Source organism: Engraulis encrasicolus, chromosome 1 (assembly GCF_034702125.1).
Source record: "Engraulis encrasicolus isolate BLACKSEA-1 chromosome 1, IST_EnEncr_1.0, whole genome shotgun sequence".
Classification (NCBI taxonomy): Eukaryota; Metazoa; Chordata; class Actinopteri; order Clupeiformes; family Engraulidae; genus Engraulis; species Engraulis encrasicolus.
Window position 1 is genome coordinate 14,012,975 of NC_085857.1, and position 17,500 is coordinate 14,030,474.

The window sequence follows — 17,500 nt, forward strand, 5'->3', positions numbered from 1 at the left end:
TGTCAGTGTGGACGCCTGACGTCTGTCTATGGCAGTGGTTCTCAACATTTTTTTTTTGTGATTGTCTTTTTATTGTATTTTTTCAAAGAGGTATCAAAGAGGTACCTTATGGATAAGAGTACAAAATGATAATAAAAAAAATACATAACACTGAACTCGTGCTGGCAGCAAACTCAAAGAGACAGTCTTCACAGAAGGTCTTTAAAGATGGCCTCTCAACGTCATTTAATTAATATTGCCGTGTTCCCAATTGTTATTGAATGTGTTACGCGTTGGTCCTGTTTTAAAAAACGTTCTGGTTGCTTTGTTTCAAGACGTTTTTGCAAGCTGGCAAGGTGGCTTGTGGAGAAACGAGAGTGTTCCGTGTTTCTCGTGGAAATGCGTCTCTGATTGGCTCACTCCTCCTGCTCTCGAAGAAACGCGTCTCTGATTGGCTCAGTCCTCCAGTTCTTGGAGAGAATGTAATGGGAAACAGAGTCGCCACTTCCCCGGGTGGTACTGCACTATAGGGGCGCCAACGGAGGCGTGCAGGCTCCATTCAGGGCTGTGCTCTTTCGACAGCGACCCCTAGGCGAGCTGCAGGCACGGAGCAACCAGAGTGAGCTGGCTTTATGTATGAGGCTTTGTGCTGTGTGTGTACCTGAGAGTAGCAACCAGCTGATAGCTAAGCTAAGCTATGTTTCGGGCCACCAGACGTTGCTTGTTTTGAAAACAAGCAGAAAAAAATTACTCGACATGTTTTTAGATAAATGGGTCGATATAAACCTTTGTGGGCAACGCCTTCTTTCGACGTGACGAAACACAGAAAGGCTTTCGTGATTCGCTCGTTTCTCTGCATTATTTATGTAAATTGGGAAACACCGGGAAACACAGCCAGGAGAGTTGACGCACCGCTATGAGAGCCTTGCAAGTGAGTTTAACTTGGGGTGACCGTCCGATCTTCGATAGGAGTGAGTAAAACTGAGTTTTATCGGAAGTTGGCCTTTAAGTTCTGTTAAGTCAGTTTTGAAAAAAATGCGCCCTTGACCTCATCATAAGCGTCCCAACGCCCCCTTGACCATATCATAAGCATGCCAAGGCCCCCCCGGTATGAAAATATGAAATAGACTCTCCTTTGCAACTACTATGTCCTGCCCTCTTCTGCTTCTTCTTAACTTCTTTACCCTCCCCCCCTGTGGTCAGTGATGTCATCATGACATATTACTTCCTGGTACGAGGAGACAAGCACAAGTGGAGGAGGCAAGGTCGCATATTGTAACACACTCTATGTCTTTGTGTGTGTGTGTGTCTCTCTCTCTCTCTCTCTCTCTCTCTCTCTCTCTCTCTCTCTCTCTCTCTCTCTCTCTCTCTCTCTCTCTCTCTCCACAGTGCCTGGGCTGAGGACACTCGTTCCTGTATGTTCTCCAGTGGCACGGTGAGGAAAGATAAGAAGGGTGGAGGAAGAGAAGAAGAGGAGATGGAGGAGGAAGAGGAGGGCGGCGTTTCATCCAAGATGGCTGACCTGGACCTCCGGATACAGCAGAAGATGGAGGAGCTGGCGCGGCTCACCACTGCAGGACAAACACTGATGGCCGACGAAGACCTCCATGTGGCCGACATCGTAAGTGTGTGTGCGTGTGTGTGTGTGTGTGCACGCGCGCGTGTGTGTGTGTGCACGCGTGTGTGTGTGTGTGCACGCGCGTGTGTGTGTGTGCGTGTGCGTGCGTGTGTGCGCGTGTGTGTGCAAGTGTGTGTGTGGACAAACTCAGGACAAAGTCATCTAAAAGGGCCTAAAATACATACACTGTAATGACGACCCAGTTCCCTCTCTCCCTGGGCCTGGGACAACTGACCTGTTTGTCCAACCCCGTCGGCGTCCCTGTGTGTGTGTGTGTGTGTGTGTGTGTGTGTGTGTGTGTGTGTGTGTGTGTGTGTGTGTGTGTGTGTGTGTGCGCGCGCCTGTGTGTGTGCGTGTTTGCATGCATGTGTGCTTGTATGTGTGTGTGTGAGACAGAGAGTGAGTGAGAGAGAAAAAAGAAAGCGAGAACGGATGTTTGAGTGCTAGTAATTGTTTAGTCTAGTATTTTATTTGTATGTATTCGGATGATGAATGGGTATTTGATTTCTGTGTGTGAGAGTGTGCATGTAGTTGTGTGTGAAGGCCATGGGCGGACAAACAGATTAGTTGTCTCGGGCCAAGGGAAAGTGGGGCCCCAGAATTGGCCCCATTGCATTGTATTGAGAATGGTGGCTTGCAGAATTGGGGCCCCAGAATTGGCCCCATTACATTGTATTGAGAATGGTGGGCTTGCAGATGATTTCGTCCCGTGCCTGGTCAAAGATGTCAGTGGCCCTGTGTGTATAGTATAGTATGTCTGTGTTTGTTCGTGTATGCAAATATTTGTGTGTCTGTGTTTGTGTGTCTACATGCAAGTTTGTACAAAAATGACTGAGACAGGAGCAAGAGAGCAAGATGGAGTGGCTTGAACGCGGCCAAATTTAGGGGCTCTTTCGATTGGCAAGAACACGTAGAAAACTGTCACAACCAATACCCGTCCTAGCTAGGAAAAAGTGACGTTTTATTTTTTTTTACAACAGTATCATATTGTCCACTGTCCAGACAAACTAATGTGTAATGAGGGTGTTTTTCAGGAGGGATAGAAAGAATGACGAAATTCCTTAAGAATGTGCACATGAAAAATATCCTGTGCTGTGCTGTGCTGTCTGTGGTCACACATTTCTGCTGTTTTGCAGTTTTTACGATATGAAATGTGTTCCTGAAACCCTTGTGTGCTGTAATGCGCTCTCTCAAAGTCAAAGTAGAAGTCAGCAGTGTTGTCAGTTTCCTGACATGTAGCCTACTAGACATACAGACGACTCGAAATGACGCTATTCACTGTCCCACCATGCATAGATAGACAGACAGACAGGACAACATTTAGCAATGTAAGACAATAGATTCTCTTAGAATGAGGAAGTGGATCGCACTCAGTTCTTCTTTTCTTTGTAATCTTTTTTTTTTCTTTTTTTAATTATATAGCTGCAGAAAAACAGACAAATGTTTTGGCTGGTGCCTTCATCAATGTCTTGTCTTGTCTAGCTACTTCCTGAATTTAACAAGGTGTCTCCTTTGATTACCTGTTTCTGTCTGGGATGACGCAATGCACGTTCCAAAACATTATTCATTCATTCATACATTCATTATCTGCAGTGCCCCCCTGCGCCATCTTCTGGATCAGTATACAATTCCATAGTCCATAATAGGGAGACAAAGGGGTCAGTTGTCCCAGGCCCAGGAAAAGAGGGGTCCCAAAATTGGATTTTCGTGTATGAATTCGATTGGGGGGGGGCTTTCAGATGACTTTGTCCTGTGCCCACCCAAAGCTTCATCAAGATCACTTTGTTGAAAGACGTATCTATCTTTGTACCCTATTCTCTCACTTCCACCACCCATCTCCCCCCCTCCCTCCTCCCCATTGCAGATCAGAGAGCGGACTGAGGAACTGCAGAGCATGCTGGGATGGATCCAGGACAACTGGAGGACCCAGAAGGAACAGCTGACTCAGAGGAGCAGGAGGAAGAGGAGCAGGAGGAAGAACAAGAACTCACCAAGTGCTGCTGCTGCTGCTGTGTCTGCTGCTGCTTCGGAAAGTTCTGGAACTTCTGAAAGTTCTGGACCACGTGACCACGCTCACTTGGCAAATGACAAGAAGAAGGTGATGACTGGTGGCAACCCAGAGGCACAGCGAACGGCAGTGGAGAACACTGCAGCACCACCACCATCAACAGCTCAGCCAATCAGTAGTGGTGCCAAGAATGCAATTGACCAATCACCAGCTCAGTTGATTCAAGGTGCCAGTGCCAAGGACACAATCAGCCAATCGCCAGCTCACCCAATGGATATCCTCCACAAGGACAAAATTGACAAATCACAAGCTCAACCAATCACCAAAACCAAAGAGTCAATGGCCCAATCATCGACTCAGCTAAATGCTAGTGGAGGCATGGATCTGATTGGCCAATCGTCATCTCAGCCGGCAAGGATAGGCAAGGATGCAATCAGCCAATCAGCCGGTTCGGAACCCCAGCAGCATCAACAGCAGCAACAGCACACAGGAAGTGTGTCCAGCAGCCTCAGTGTCCCAAGTGTTGCCCCACCCAGGGTTGCCGTGGTTCCTGTGAACAACAACAACAACAACAACAGTGGATCAGGGTCAAATGTCACCAGCATGGTGGTGGCGGACGATGCGGCAGGCGGCAAGGCACAAGGGACTCTGGGTAACAGCTTCTGCCTGATCCTGAGCTTCGACGAAGAGGAACGTCGCATCAGCCAGGTGCAGAAGCCGGCCATTACTGAGGAGGCGTCACCCGAGGGCACGCACAGGGTAAGAGGCCATTGGTGGACTTGCTTGTCAATCAGGCCCAATCAGAAGACTGTATGCGTTTGATTGGGTTTTTTTATTAGATACATTTGATTGGTTATTAGTCATAAAAAAATAATCATAAAATTGGGTTTTGGGGAAAGACCATTGAGGTGCCTGCCAGAGAGGAGTTGCCAAAGGGCATGCACAGAGTTAGGCTTCATTGTTGGAGACACCTGTCAGTCAGGCTCCATCACCCAATCAGAAGGCTGTATGAGCTTGATTTTCAGATTTATTTGTAAGAAATAACGAGAAGAGCGAAATTATGTGTTTTGGGTTCAGCCAGTCGAGAACTCGTCCATGGGTAAGCAGAGAATAAGGCATCCCTCTTGGAGCCACCTGGCAATCAGGCCCAATCACCAAATAGGAAGTTAAAAAAAAAAAACCCTGTATGTGTTGGACAAGGACACACACTGTCACAAGTTATCACATTTGATTGGGGTAGGATCCTTTCCTTAAAGAATACAACATGCTTAATTGACAGTTGTGCAAACTGCATTTTTCCTTTTCTCATGACATATGTTTTGTATCCGATATTTGTCTTCAAAGGGCGAAGAATATGCGTACGTATACGTAGTGTACATGCAGCTGACTTGCTCAACTGACATGAACTCGTCGTCATACCTGTTTGGTGACTAAGACAACGAACTGTTGTTGTTTAAATGGAAACTTATGCCGTGTCCAGACCAAGAGCGAACTACGCTGCCTGGTAGCGTGGGTAGCAGAAGAAGTTTTGCCTTGAATTCGCTGTATTCGCTGCAGACGCAGCATTGACATGTTTGATTCAGCTAATCACATAACGGCTCTGGCTTGACAGCCTGGGACATTCGGAGATATGAACGTTCCGATTTCGGTTCGAACGTTCGGTTTTCGCCGAGCAGCGTCAGAGCGAATTCGCCTGCGATTAGATTTCGTTTAATCGTCAAAATTCGCTCTGGTCGAGCAAGAAGCTTCGCTCCTAGCAAATTTGCTTTGGTAGCGCAGGTCGCTAGAGAAATAATGACTTCTGTCGCTCCGTTCGCTCCTGATCTGTACACGGCATTATGCAGCACAGTGACTCATAATGTATACTAGGCTTATGCGTAACCTAACTTGCTCGTGGTCTACTACACTGCTGTTTCTTCACCGGGGCTCTACAGCCCCCGCGGCGTTAGGGAGCTGAGAGGTCGGGTGCTCAGTTGGCATTTGGGGGCATTAGCCTATTTTTTTTATTTTTAAGACTATGGGGTGCGTTGGCAGGCTTATGATGTGGTCAGGGGGGCGTTGGGGTGCTTATGATTAGGTCTGAGCAGAAAAATCAGACAGAAGTCTTTAGGACAAAGGCAGTGGTTTCACATTTAGAGCTTTACACTGAAATTAGTCATATAAAAATCTAGTTTTATTTCTTTAATTCTCCTGAAATGCAAAACAGTGCTGAGTACACATATTCAAAGCAACCCAAAGAGAAACATAAGGACTCTTGTGTAAGCCTCCGTCTGTCTGAAAGGAACAATAAAATGAGGAGATATTGTTGTGCTCTGCTCAGGTACATCTTTATCACAGGTTTTAAAACAGCCTGTAAACTTATAGGAAAAGTCCATTTTATTTCAGGAAATTCCTTATCTGTAGTTAAATCCTGGTAAAATGTAATAACGAAAGCAAAGATATTTTCCCTCTGTGTTTGCAATGCCTAATTTGACAGCATAGTCATATTTAATGTAGCAATGGAAGTGGTATCAAATAAAACATCAAAAAAAGCACTTTAAAATGAATGTAAAATTCAACAGGGTGCAAAATGGCTTTTTAACTCTGTCCAGTGATCACTTTTGGCTTGATGCTACCATTTACTTCCACTGATTGTACTAAACTATTCTAATAATGGTAATCTAAGCAATGAACAGACTGAGAGGAAAATTATATGCACATTTATGTGTAATACTTTGAAATACTGCAAATATGTTAAACTCGAAAAAAGAAGTGGACCGTTCCTTAAAGTCAGAAAAAGGGCTTGCATTCTGGGTAAAATCAGCAGACAAAGTGTTGAAGACGGAAGCAACTGTTTCACAAGGAGACGTTTAGGGACAAGGTTTATATTAGCGGTAAATCAACCACAGACTTAAAGTGATGTGTAAGTCATAATAAATGGTAGTTTTATTTCTTTAATTTCCCTGAATTGCAATAATTTGATTAAAAACAGTGCCTTGTTTACATGGAAACATGCATATTAAATGCCACTCATGGTCTTAATACCTACGACCCACATAAATACAGTGCAGACCCTACCAATCAAACCAGAGAAAAGCTGGCAAGTAAAGCCTCCAGCTAAAAGTGAGTCAGAGTCAAGTTATTTTTGTCAGTGCCTCTTTACATGGAAACATGCATGTTAAAAGCATGATAATGGTCTACACGCCGATGGCCTACATATCGTAAATATAGTATACATAGCAGGCCCTACCAGTCAAATCAGAGAAAAGTAGAACCAAAAATACTGAAGGGTCAAAGACGAGACGTGCATTTTTTTTGTTCCGCACTCATTTAACTATCAAAAAAGTAAATTAATGAATTTTGAATGTTATGCTGATAAACAGCATAGTCTGGTTTCTCATTTCAGTAACATTTAAAGAAAAATAATTGTCAATGTATGTGTGAAATAATCTCATAAAGTGCAAAAATGTCATTCAGTGTAATGGTCCGAACTTAAAAATCATCAATACATGCTTGAATAATTATGCAAAATGACAAACAAAATTATTTTTTCACACTCTGGGCATAATTCTAGAAGTGTTCTTGTTATTGTATTAAAAACACGTTTCATTACCATTTTGTTTTGATATTCAAATCATCTGGGGACTTTTGTCCGGATTTTCAATTCCTTAGATATCATTCAGTGTAATAAGATCAACATGATGCTTTTAAATCATAATAAAAAGTGATAGTCACACACAATATGTGACATCATCAAAAGGACCCCGAGGGACCCCTTAAGTGATGATGCAAAGGGAGAGTCTTGTTCTTCAATAGTCAAAAATTATGTATTTTTATCTTGTGATAACAGCGTCCACAAAAACAGATGTCATTCAGTGAAATGTCAAAAAATACTTTTATACTAAGATATTCATCCAAACAAGCATATTTTCTAAATAGACATAGTAGACATTGTGGGTCAAAGTCATTGTTTCATGTAGGTGACTAACTGTGTGCTTGTAAAAAGGTAAAAATAAGGTGAAAAGTATTTGGTCGTCCTTCAGTGTAAGAGATGTCATTCAGTGACATGCAGTGTAAGGGCCATTTCATTCAGTGTAATCAGTTCATGGTTGTATATTAAGAATCAAAACGGCAATATAAGTTGCAATATTACTCGTAAGATACAATAATATGATTATACTACTTGAAATTATGACTTTTATTGTTATTTCCATTATAACCTTTTTATTACCATGTAGCAACCATATTACTGGGTAGATTCTGGGATTTTGGAAGTTATATGAATTATCAGAACACCCTAAATCACAATCCCCGAAATATGCAGGTTAACAGACAAAATTTTCTTTTTTATTGTTTTAGGCCTAAGTGGTAGCCTACCTCTAAGCTTGTGATCTTGGAAGTTCTTCAAAACACATTTTAATGCCCCAATATTAAGTAAAATACCAATTATTTGACAACACCTATTTCTGTTGTCACTCATTCAGGACTTTGAGTACTGTAGTATGATGGTAACAATATGATAGCAATGAAAAGTAGCTGTTTATATAGACTTTTTTTGCCAAGGCATCATTCAGTGTAATAGTTGTGGTCATTCAGTGAAATGCACATTTTTATGTGAAAATAAAGTCAAATTCTTACGAAACTTATTTTTTTAGCACAACACATCTGGGGGCATACAACAAATGAATAATTGTGTATTTTAATCTGATTTTCTCTTCAGGGGAAACACTTCTTAAAGCCAAATGGGTGAAATACACTCGGTGAAAGACTACAAACACTGCAAAAACTATTTGCAAATGCATTTTACTACAAATTTCTAGGTTTGATGAAGACCTTAAATATAGCCCTTTACTATGTTAAGTAGTTTATTTCAGTTTTTTAACGTCATCTATATGTTTTTTGCATTATCAACTGTTTAACACCGTATTACACTGAATGACATTTTATGGGTGAAAATGGGGTAAAAATGCATGTTCCTTACTATTTTCAGAACAGAAAATAATAAACTTAATCACTCTACACTCCAATGTACCCAGAAAAGTTGAAGAACGGTGTCAGGGAACAGTTTTATTTTTTGGAGTCCTGAAAACCCTGTTTCGTCTTTGACCCTGAATCAAACCAAGATAACGCAAAACACGCCCACTCAATGCAAAAGCGTGTGCTCAAGTTGGGTCTCCTAAGGGGGCGTTGTCCCCTACTTCTTCTTCTCTTTTTGAGGTGTTTGCGCAAGACGTGCGCTACCGCCATCTACAGCGCTAAGGGGACTTCATTGATTCTAAACCTCAGGACTCCGAAGGTCTCCTAACCGAAGGTCTCCTAAAGGGGCGTTCACCCGACATAAAGTGGATACCGGAAAAGAAACAAAATGACGCTTCTTCTTAGATCCATCTTCTTTGGTAGAACTGCTTGAAAGTAATGCCTCCAGCTAAAAGTGAGTCAGAGAGAAGTTATTTTTGTCAGTGCCTCTTTACATGGAAACATACATGTTAAAAGCATGATAATGGTCTACACACCAATGGCCTACATATTGTAAATACAATATACATAGCAGCAGGCTCTACCAGTCAAATCAGAGAAAAGCAGAACTGCTTGCAAGTAATGCCTCCAGCTAAAAGTGAGTCAGAGAGAAGTTATTTTTTGTCTTCATTTCTCTGGAATTGGAATTCTCTGGAAATAATTTGATTAACCCGTTATATCACAGTGTTATAAATTTGTTGTTACCAGAATGGCAATGGCCGAGTTGTAGTGCATTACTAAAGGCCCTGTCTTATGTCATAGTAGAGTAGTACTATGGTAGTTAACATTTGATGACTATAACAGCGTGCCTCAGATGGTCTACACACCTATGGCCTACGTAAATACAGCATACATGTATGTACATAGCAGGCCCTACCAGTCAAACCAGAGAAGCGCCAAAGAGAAGAGTCCAAAAGCACAACCGCCAGAGCTAGACTGGGGGAGAAATAGGGCCCGGGCACCTTTTTTTTGTCCTTCTAATTAGCGGTCACCGGTGGGCCCTGCACCCTTGTGGGCCCCTATTTTCAGAAATGGAAAAGAATGATAACTCAAATTGTGATTGGCCACCGCTCATCTGTTTAGAAGGTGCAGGATTCAGTAGAAATTTCTGTATAAAAAGAAGACAATCCGCACACTTCAGGTCTATTTTTGTGCAAAGAAGCTTTACTTGACAAGCTTGCAAGTCAAGTAAAGCTTCTTTGCACAAAAATAGACCTGAAGTGTGCGGATTGTCTTCTTTTTTTACAGAAATGGAAAAGAAAAAAAGTCTGCTATGCCAGATGACCAGTCCAGCCCTGACAACCAGTCTCTGGTGAGGCACCGCGTGAGTCACAGTGAAGTTATTCTTTAGTCTTTACTCCTCTGGAATTGCAATGATTTGGAGCCAGTGTAGAGATCTTGGAGCCGGAGTGGGAGAAATCCTGGAGGCCAGTGCGGTGCGGTGCAGACATGCTGGAGTCACCCTACCCTACCTCACTACTCACTCACGCACTCAGAACACATCTTCCATCTCTCCCACACACACGCAGACACACTTAGACACGCACACACACTTAGACACGCACACACACGCACACACACACACACGCACGCACACACTTGCACACATGCACACACACACACACACACATACGCACACACACACACACACACACACACACACACACACACACACACACACACACACACACACACACACACACACACACACACACACACACACACACACACACACACTCACACACACACGCACACACACACTTAGACACATGCACACACACACACACGCACACATGTGCACACATGTGCACACATGCACACACACACACACACACACACACACACACACACACACACACACACACACACACACACACACACACACACACACACACACACACACACACACACACACACACACACACACACAGACGTACGTCACTTTATGGAAACCAGAAAAAAAAGAAAGTTCTGGTCATCATTCCTAGTAAACCTCACACCAGAGTCATTAAAGTACACCCTGAAACCCAGATGTCAGCCCTTAAGTGTGCAGAGTTAAGCTTGCCCTGCACACATCCCTTGCACAGTACATAATCCGGTGTTAATTCAACACATAGAAGGAGAATGAGACTAGCAGGAAAGAGAGAGAATACACTCTATAGAAAGAGTTACATTAAAGGGGTATGCCACTATTTTGGGGCTTAATACAGTTAAAATTGTTGGCCTGGGTTTATAAAGGTGGTAAAGTGTCTTATTTTTCATTTTAAGCGTTGTCTTGCTTTAAGACAAGTTAAAAGAGGGAGTATGTAGCTAAGCTAGTGAAAGTCAATGCATCACTGTAGCATGTAGCATGCTACACGGATCCATTGACCTTCACTTGCTTAGCGACATGCTCCCTCTTTTAAATTGTCTTCAAGCAAGACAACGGCTTACATGAAAAATAAGTCACTTTACCACCTTTATAAACTCAGGCAAACGATTTAACGGTATTAAGTCCCAAAATAGTGGCATACCCCTTTAATGCTGCAAAAAATGTGCTGAATTGTGTAGTGTTGAACACTCAACACTCAAAATGTAACACTCTTCTTGTCTCTCTGTACAGTAGCCCCATGAAGCGCGCTGTACCACCAGTGTCACGTTGAATAGTCATTGAAAGATTAATTATCATAGTATTACTCTACTATGACATAACAGAGGGCCTTTAGTAATGCAGCAAATTTATAACGCTGTGTTCAGGGTGCACAGTTAAGCTTTTCCTGCAAGCATCCGTGCACAGTCAGTTTTGCTATGTTGACCCTTTCATAAAGAGTCCCCACTACATGCTTGTTGTTACCCAAAATGGTAACGACCAAGTCATAATCTGGTACCGAACATTCGATCATGTCATAGCGATGTTGTTACGATGTAGTTGGGATTTTTTTCAAACAGTGAGTATGATCGCTGGTGAGGCATGCTGCGCTAAGCACTACGTAAAAGGCTACTTCAGAATTAAGCAATGGAATTAAAAACAGTATACAATGTTACAAGTTTTTGATTTGTTTGGTTTTGCAGTGTGAAGTGTGAGTGAAGTGTGTGTGGGGAGAAACGGGACGCAGCCTAACTACTCTGTGATCGTAATTTCACAGCGTTGATGTCTCAACAAAGCTGCGCCGGCTCAGTCCTGAGTCATTTGCTGCTGACTGTGTTCTTTCAACACTTCCATTTTAACTCTATTCTAGAGTGTATGTGGGCCTACCCCCACAAGAGTTGGATTAAAGCAACACAATTTACGGTGCAGAGTTAAGCTTGTCCTTGCCGTACCGCCCTCCATTCCTTCCCTCCCTCTCCTCTCTGCTCTTGACTCCACACACTGGCGTGGTGAAGCGATGACCTCATAATCGAGTTTCCATGGTAAAGCGATGACCTCATAATCGAGTTTCCGTGGAGTCTCCATGACGCCTCACGCTTTGAAACGGATCCCAGTAGGTTTTTAGGGACGGGGAAGATGTGTCTGTGTGTGTGTGTGTGTGTGTGTGTGTGTGTGTGTGTGTGTGTGTGTGTGTGTGTGTGTGTGTGTGTGTGTGTGTGTGTGTGTGTGTGCGCGTGCGTTGGTGTGTGTATTGCGTGTGTAAGTGTGTGTGTGCGTGTGTGTGTGTGCACGCGTGTCTAAGTGTGTGTGTGTGTGTGTGTGTGTGTGTGTGTGTGTGTGTGTGTGTGTGTGTGAGTATGTATGTGTGTGTGTGTGTGTGTGTGTGTGTGTGTGTGTGTGTGTGTGTGTGTGTGTGAGAGAGAGAAAGAGAGAGAGAGAGAGAGAGAGAGAGAGAGAGAGAGAGAGAGAGAGAGAGAGAGAGAGAGAGAGAGAGAGAATGTGTGTGTGTGTGTCTGTTTGTAGGTGGTAATACAGGTGTATGGCAGAGAAGAGGCCTGAAGTACAATTATCCCAGTTATTTACTGTGAAGGACCTTGGATGTGTCCCCGGCGTCCATACGATTTACGGCCGTCGGCGTGCGATTGTGTTAGTCACATTCGTGGTCATCACCATCAGGGAGGGAAGCCGACAGGGGTTGTGGTCAAAGCAGTCAGTTGTCCCGTGCCCCTGGAGAGGGGGGCTCCAAAACTGGCCCCGGGCCCCGGGCCCGTCCAAAACTGTCAGGCGCCCTGATCATCAGCGACTATGGTCGCTGCAGCTGGGAACAGGGAGAGGAGGGATATAGAATTGGGGCCCCATAACATTGTATGTGTTGGGAGGGGGGGGGTCCTTTTACATGACTTTGTCCTGGGGCCTGGCCAAAGCCGTTAGAGGCCCTGATAACCACTGGTCATGGCCACTTGCAGCTGGGAACCTCCAAGCACCATATGAGTTTCATAACGCCTGGAGAATTTAGTGTCTGGCTGAGGAGACTCTTCAACATTATTTTTATTATTGCACACACTTCGTTTTCTCCTATTTTATTTCTGCTGACTTCTTCTTCTTCTTCTTCTTCTTCTTCTTGTTCTTGTTCTTCTTCTTCTTCTCCTTCTTCTTCTTCTTCTTCTTTGCCCTCTTTTTCTTGTTCTTCTTCTTCTTCTTTGCCCTCTTCTTCTTCTCCTTCTTCTTATTCTTCTTCTTGTTCTTCTTCTTCTTTGCTCTCTTCTTCTTCCTCATCTTGTTCTTGTTCGTCTTGTTGTTGTTGTTGTTGTTGTTGTTCTTCTTCTTCTTCTTCTTTGCCCTCTTCTTCTTCTGCTTCTTCTTCTTGTTGTTGTTGTTGTTCTTCTTCTTCTTCTGCATCTTGTTGTTGTTCTTCTTCTTCTTCTTCTTCTTCTTCCTCTTCTTTTTCTTGTTGTTGTTCTTCTTCTTCTTCTTCTTCTTCTTCTGCATCTTGTTGTTCTTCTTCTTCTTCTTCTGCATCTTGTTGTTGTTCTTCTTCTTCTTCTTCTTCTTCTTCCTCTTCTTGTTCTTCTCCTTGTTCTTGTTCTTGTTCTTCTTGTTGTTCTTCTTCTTCTTGTTGTTCTTCTTCTTATTCTTCGTCCTCTCCTTCTTCTCCTCTTGTATTGTTATTGTGACAGACCCACCTCTAATGCATGTTGTGTTGGCTGAAGAGGGCCTGTGTCAGCTCCAGGATTTCCCCCCATGTGTCGAACATAATTATTGTCTTTATTCATGCGTCTCGTCTCTTTCCTCTGCAGGTCAGCACTTTCCTGCACGTGAATGACGGCAACAAGACAGCCGAGAAGACTGGTGAAGAAGACGTCAACCAACCGTCAGGAACCCAGAAGACAAACGTAGACATCACGCCATCCAAAACCAAGGGGCAGGAGGAGGGGAAGAGGAAAGAACATCTGGCATTAACGTCAACACGGATACTCTCCTCCTCCTCCTTCTGCTGCTCTTCTTCTTCGTCATCATCTTCCTCATCGTCACCCTCCTCTTCCTCCTCCTCATCGTCATCCTCATCGTCTTCGTCCGCTCCAAACTCGCCGTCCGCTCCCTGTGGGCCTGCATCTGCGGTCAGCTCCGTCTTTATCCCGACCTTACAGAAAATGGCCACCGTGCCTTCGTGCTTGGGCGAGAAGATCACGCCCCCATCATCGGGGAAAGCCAGTCAGCGGAGAGGCTCTTTGCCAGCACTGGATGACTCGAGCAAAGCCACAACAGCAACAACAACATCTACCGTCTCAGCCTCTACTACTCATGCCGATCCTTCAAGTGGACTGAGTGGCGTCAGCTGTTTCATGAATACGTGGCCACTAGGCCGCAGAAAGCGGAGGAGTCCATTGCCATCCACCATCAACAACAACAATAACATCAACAACAGCGAACTGAAAGTGTACGTGAAACCAAACCCTCTCCTTCTGAGCTCTTCCTCTTCTGTTCCGTGTGGGAGGACCACTACTGGTGTTGTGTCTGATGCTACATGTGCACTAGGGAGGGAGCATGTGCATGTGCTTTCCCAGCAATCACCACTAGAGGGCACAAGTGGTGGTCCATTCAAGAACCAGTGCTGCTATCTGTCCATGGGCTCCACCCTTAGCTTCAACCTCCCCAAAAACCTGGGATGCCTCCCTTCCTCTTTGCCTGTTATTAATGTGACTGATCCTTCAAAACAGACAAGCGAGGTAGAAACAAAGACTGCCGTTGTCGTCAGTAACGCCCAGATTTCACAACAGCAGCAACAACAGCAGCCTTCGCAAACCACGGCCTTTAGCTTGCCTAACGTTGTTGGGTGTCCCCCTTCTTCGTCGACACTCCATATCGCCGATCACCCAAAACAAGAGAATGAAGGGCAGCTAAAAATGGGTGGAATGTCTAAAAATGCCCAGACGTCACCCCAACTACAGCCACCTCGACCCATGACCTTTACCTTGCCCAACACCCCGGGGTGTCCTCCGTCTTCACTCAATGTTAACGTCACTGATCCCCCGATGCAGACTAGTGAGATTAGTGAAAAGGATGTCGGTATCGCTAACGCCAGCCAGATTTCTCAGCAGTCTCCTCAACCCATAACACTTACCTTGCCCAACGATCTGGGCCAGCTTACCTCTCCCCCTGTTGTTCATATCACCGATCGCCAACAAGCATTGACTGATGGTTGCCTGAAGGCTGAAGGTGGTTGTACTGCTAAAAATATCCAGACATCACCGCAACAACAACCTCCACGACCCACATCCTTGTCCACCACCACCACCGCCACCCAACAAGACCCACCACACGTACCCCTGTTGTCCAAACAGAAGCAGCTTACCTCTCCCCCTGTTGTTAATATCACCGATCGCCCAAGTGATGGTTGCTTGAAGGCTGGTGGTGCTGCTAAAAATGTCCAGACATCACCGCAACAACAACAACCTTCACGACCAACATCCTTGTCCACCACCACCACCGCCACCACCACCACCACCCATCAAGACCCACCACACCTGAGGGCTGGTGGTACCTGTACTGCTGCTAAAAATATCCAAACTTCACCGCAACAACAACAACCTTCACGACCCACATCCTTGTCCACCACCACCACCACCGCCACCCAACAAGACCCACCACACGTACCCCTGTTGTCCAAACAGAAGCAGTTCCTCCTCAGCCCCGTGGTGGAGGAGGAAGTACAGGCGTCTGACTCTCTGATCTCTAAAACTTCACAGTCCTTCGCGATGAGTGAGACCGTCATTGCTGGCAAAACACCGTCAGGAGACACCGTCTCTAAACCCTCACAGTCCTCCATGAGGCTCATTAGCCATAATAAGGCATCAGACACACTTGCTGTACATTCACAGTGCTCAAAAACGGATGAGCCTAGTACCGTTAAGACATCAGAAATGGCTTCTGAAGTTTTACAGTCATCTAATGCTGACGATGTCACTACCCATAATGCATCAGTCATAGTCCCTGAACCTTCTCAGCCTGCTAGTGTTAGTAACACCAATAAGGCACCAAACATGATCCTTGAACCTTCGAATACATCTAAGATTGCTTGCGACGTTGTCAATACACCATCAGATGCAGTCACCGAAAATCCACAGTCCACTGACAGTGATTGTGTTAGTGCCACCAATAGTAACACAACAGGTAGCTCATACAATGTCTGCATTCCCAAGCCCACAGACCAAGACACTGTCCAATCGACCATCACCATTACCACTTCGTCCTCTGTGGGTAAGAGTGAAGATGTTGTTCAAACAGTGAGAGAGATGGCTAAAGGTGATGAAGAAGAGGGTGTTGCGAATAAAACAACATTTTCTGTTCAGGTACCAGTGAAGTTACCCCATTTCGCAACCCATCCACCAAACCCCTCTAGTTCTGCTAATTGTCAGACACATCCACGCCACCAGTGCCTAAGTGTTCACACCAAAATCAAAGACCTTAACGGGCACATTTACCACAGGCCAAAGGAACTGACTTTCACTTTGCCGAAAAGCATTGTGAATATCGCCGAACACTTGGCGACCCAGAAGACCAATCGAATCATAGTCTGTGCTGAATCCAATTGCGTCATATGTTCCGATTCTCCCGCGTCCATGGCAACATCTAGCTCTAGTCCTGGTTCTAAAACAACAAACAGCCATCAGCCTATGGAACCCATTCAGCCAGGACGCTGGGAGTTTGAGCAGGAGGAGGAGGAGCTTAAAGGCATTTGGGACGGCAAAAGTAATCAACGAGACAGGCAGGAAGTTCCAGCGGGCGGAATCGGAATCGGAATTGGAACTCGCCCCACAGGTTCAAAGGTCAAGACGAGAAGAACGCGTCCGTTGGAGAAGCCGGGAGAGCCTCTGATCCAATGTCCGCCTCTGCAGTCGGTCCTGCAGGTGGGCCATGGGGAATGCCATGTGTTTGCCTGCGATGATAAGCCCTATGGGTCCTCCTTAGGGAGCACAGAACAACAGAGCCAGCAGCAGCAGACTGAATGGGGAAAGGGGGCCTTCTCTCCTCAAGGCAAAGCAGGTGAGTCATATTATTTGAGAGTCAGATCACTGCTGTAATTGCTAGTTGGTTATGTCTCTCTCTCTCTCTCTCTCTCTCTCTCTCTCTCTCTCTCTCTCTCTCTCTCTCTCTCTCTCTCTCTCTCTCTCTCTCTCTCTCTCTCTCTCTCTCTCTCTCCCTACATCTATCTATCTATCTATCTATCTATCTATCTATCTATCTATCTATCTATCTATCTATCTATCTATCTATCTATCTATCTATCTATCTATCTATCTATCTATCTATCTATCTATCTACATTCATTCATTCATTCATTCATTCATTCATTCATTCATTCATTCATTCATTCATTCATTCATTCATTCATTCATTCATTCATTCATTCATGTATTCATTCATTAATTCATGCATCCATATGGAAGTTGGAGCAGCACAGCAACACAGCTGTTGACTTTTGGTCCTACAACACAATACCATGAGAAGTCTTCCAGTTTTTTTAAACCTCAATAGGGCTGCATGTGAACTA

General features: G+C 44.5%; 1 protein-coding gene across 1 annotated transcript in view; it reads left to right on the forward strand.

Annotated features, from left to right (window-relative positions):
- LOC134448095 (mucin-19-like) overlaps window positions 1-17,500 on the forward strand; it is a 27,551-nt gene that overhangs the window by 4,611 nt on the left and 5,440 nt on the right. The window contains exons 4-6 of the mRNA XM_063197855.1: window positions 1,369-1,600; window positions 3,462-4,364; window positions 13,746-16,992. Of these exons, the coding sequence (XP_063053925.1) occupies window positions 1,369-1,600; window positions 3,462-4,364; window positions 13,746-16,992 (4,382 nt within the window). The remainder of the gene's footprint in view (window positions 1-1,368; window positions 1,601-3,461; window positions 4,365-13,745; window positions 16,993-17,500) is intronic.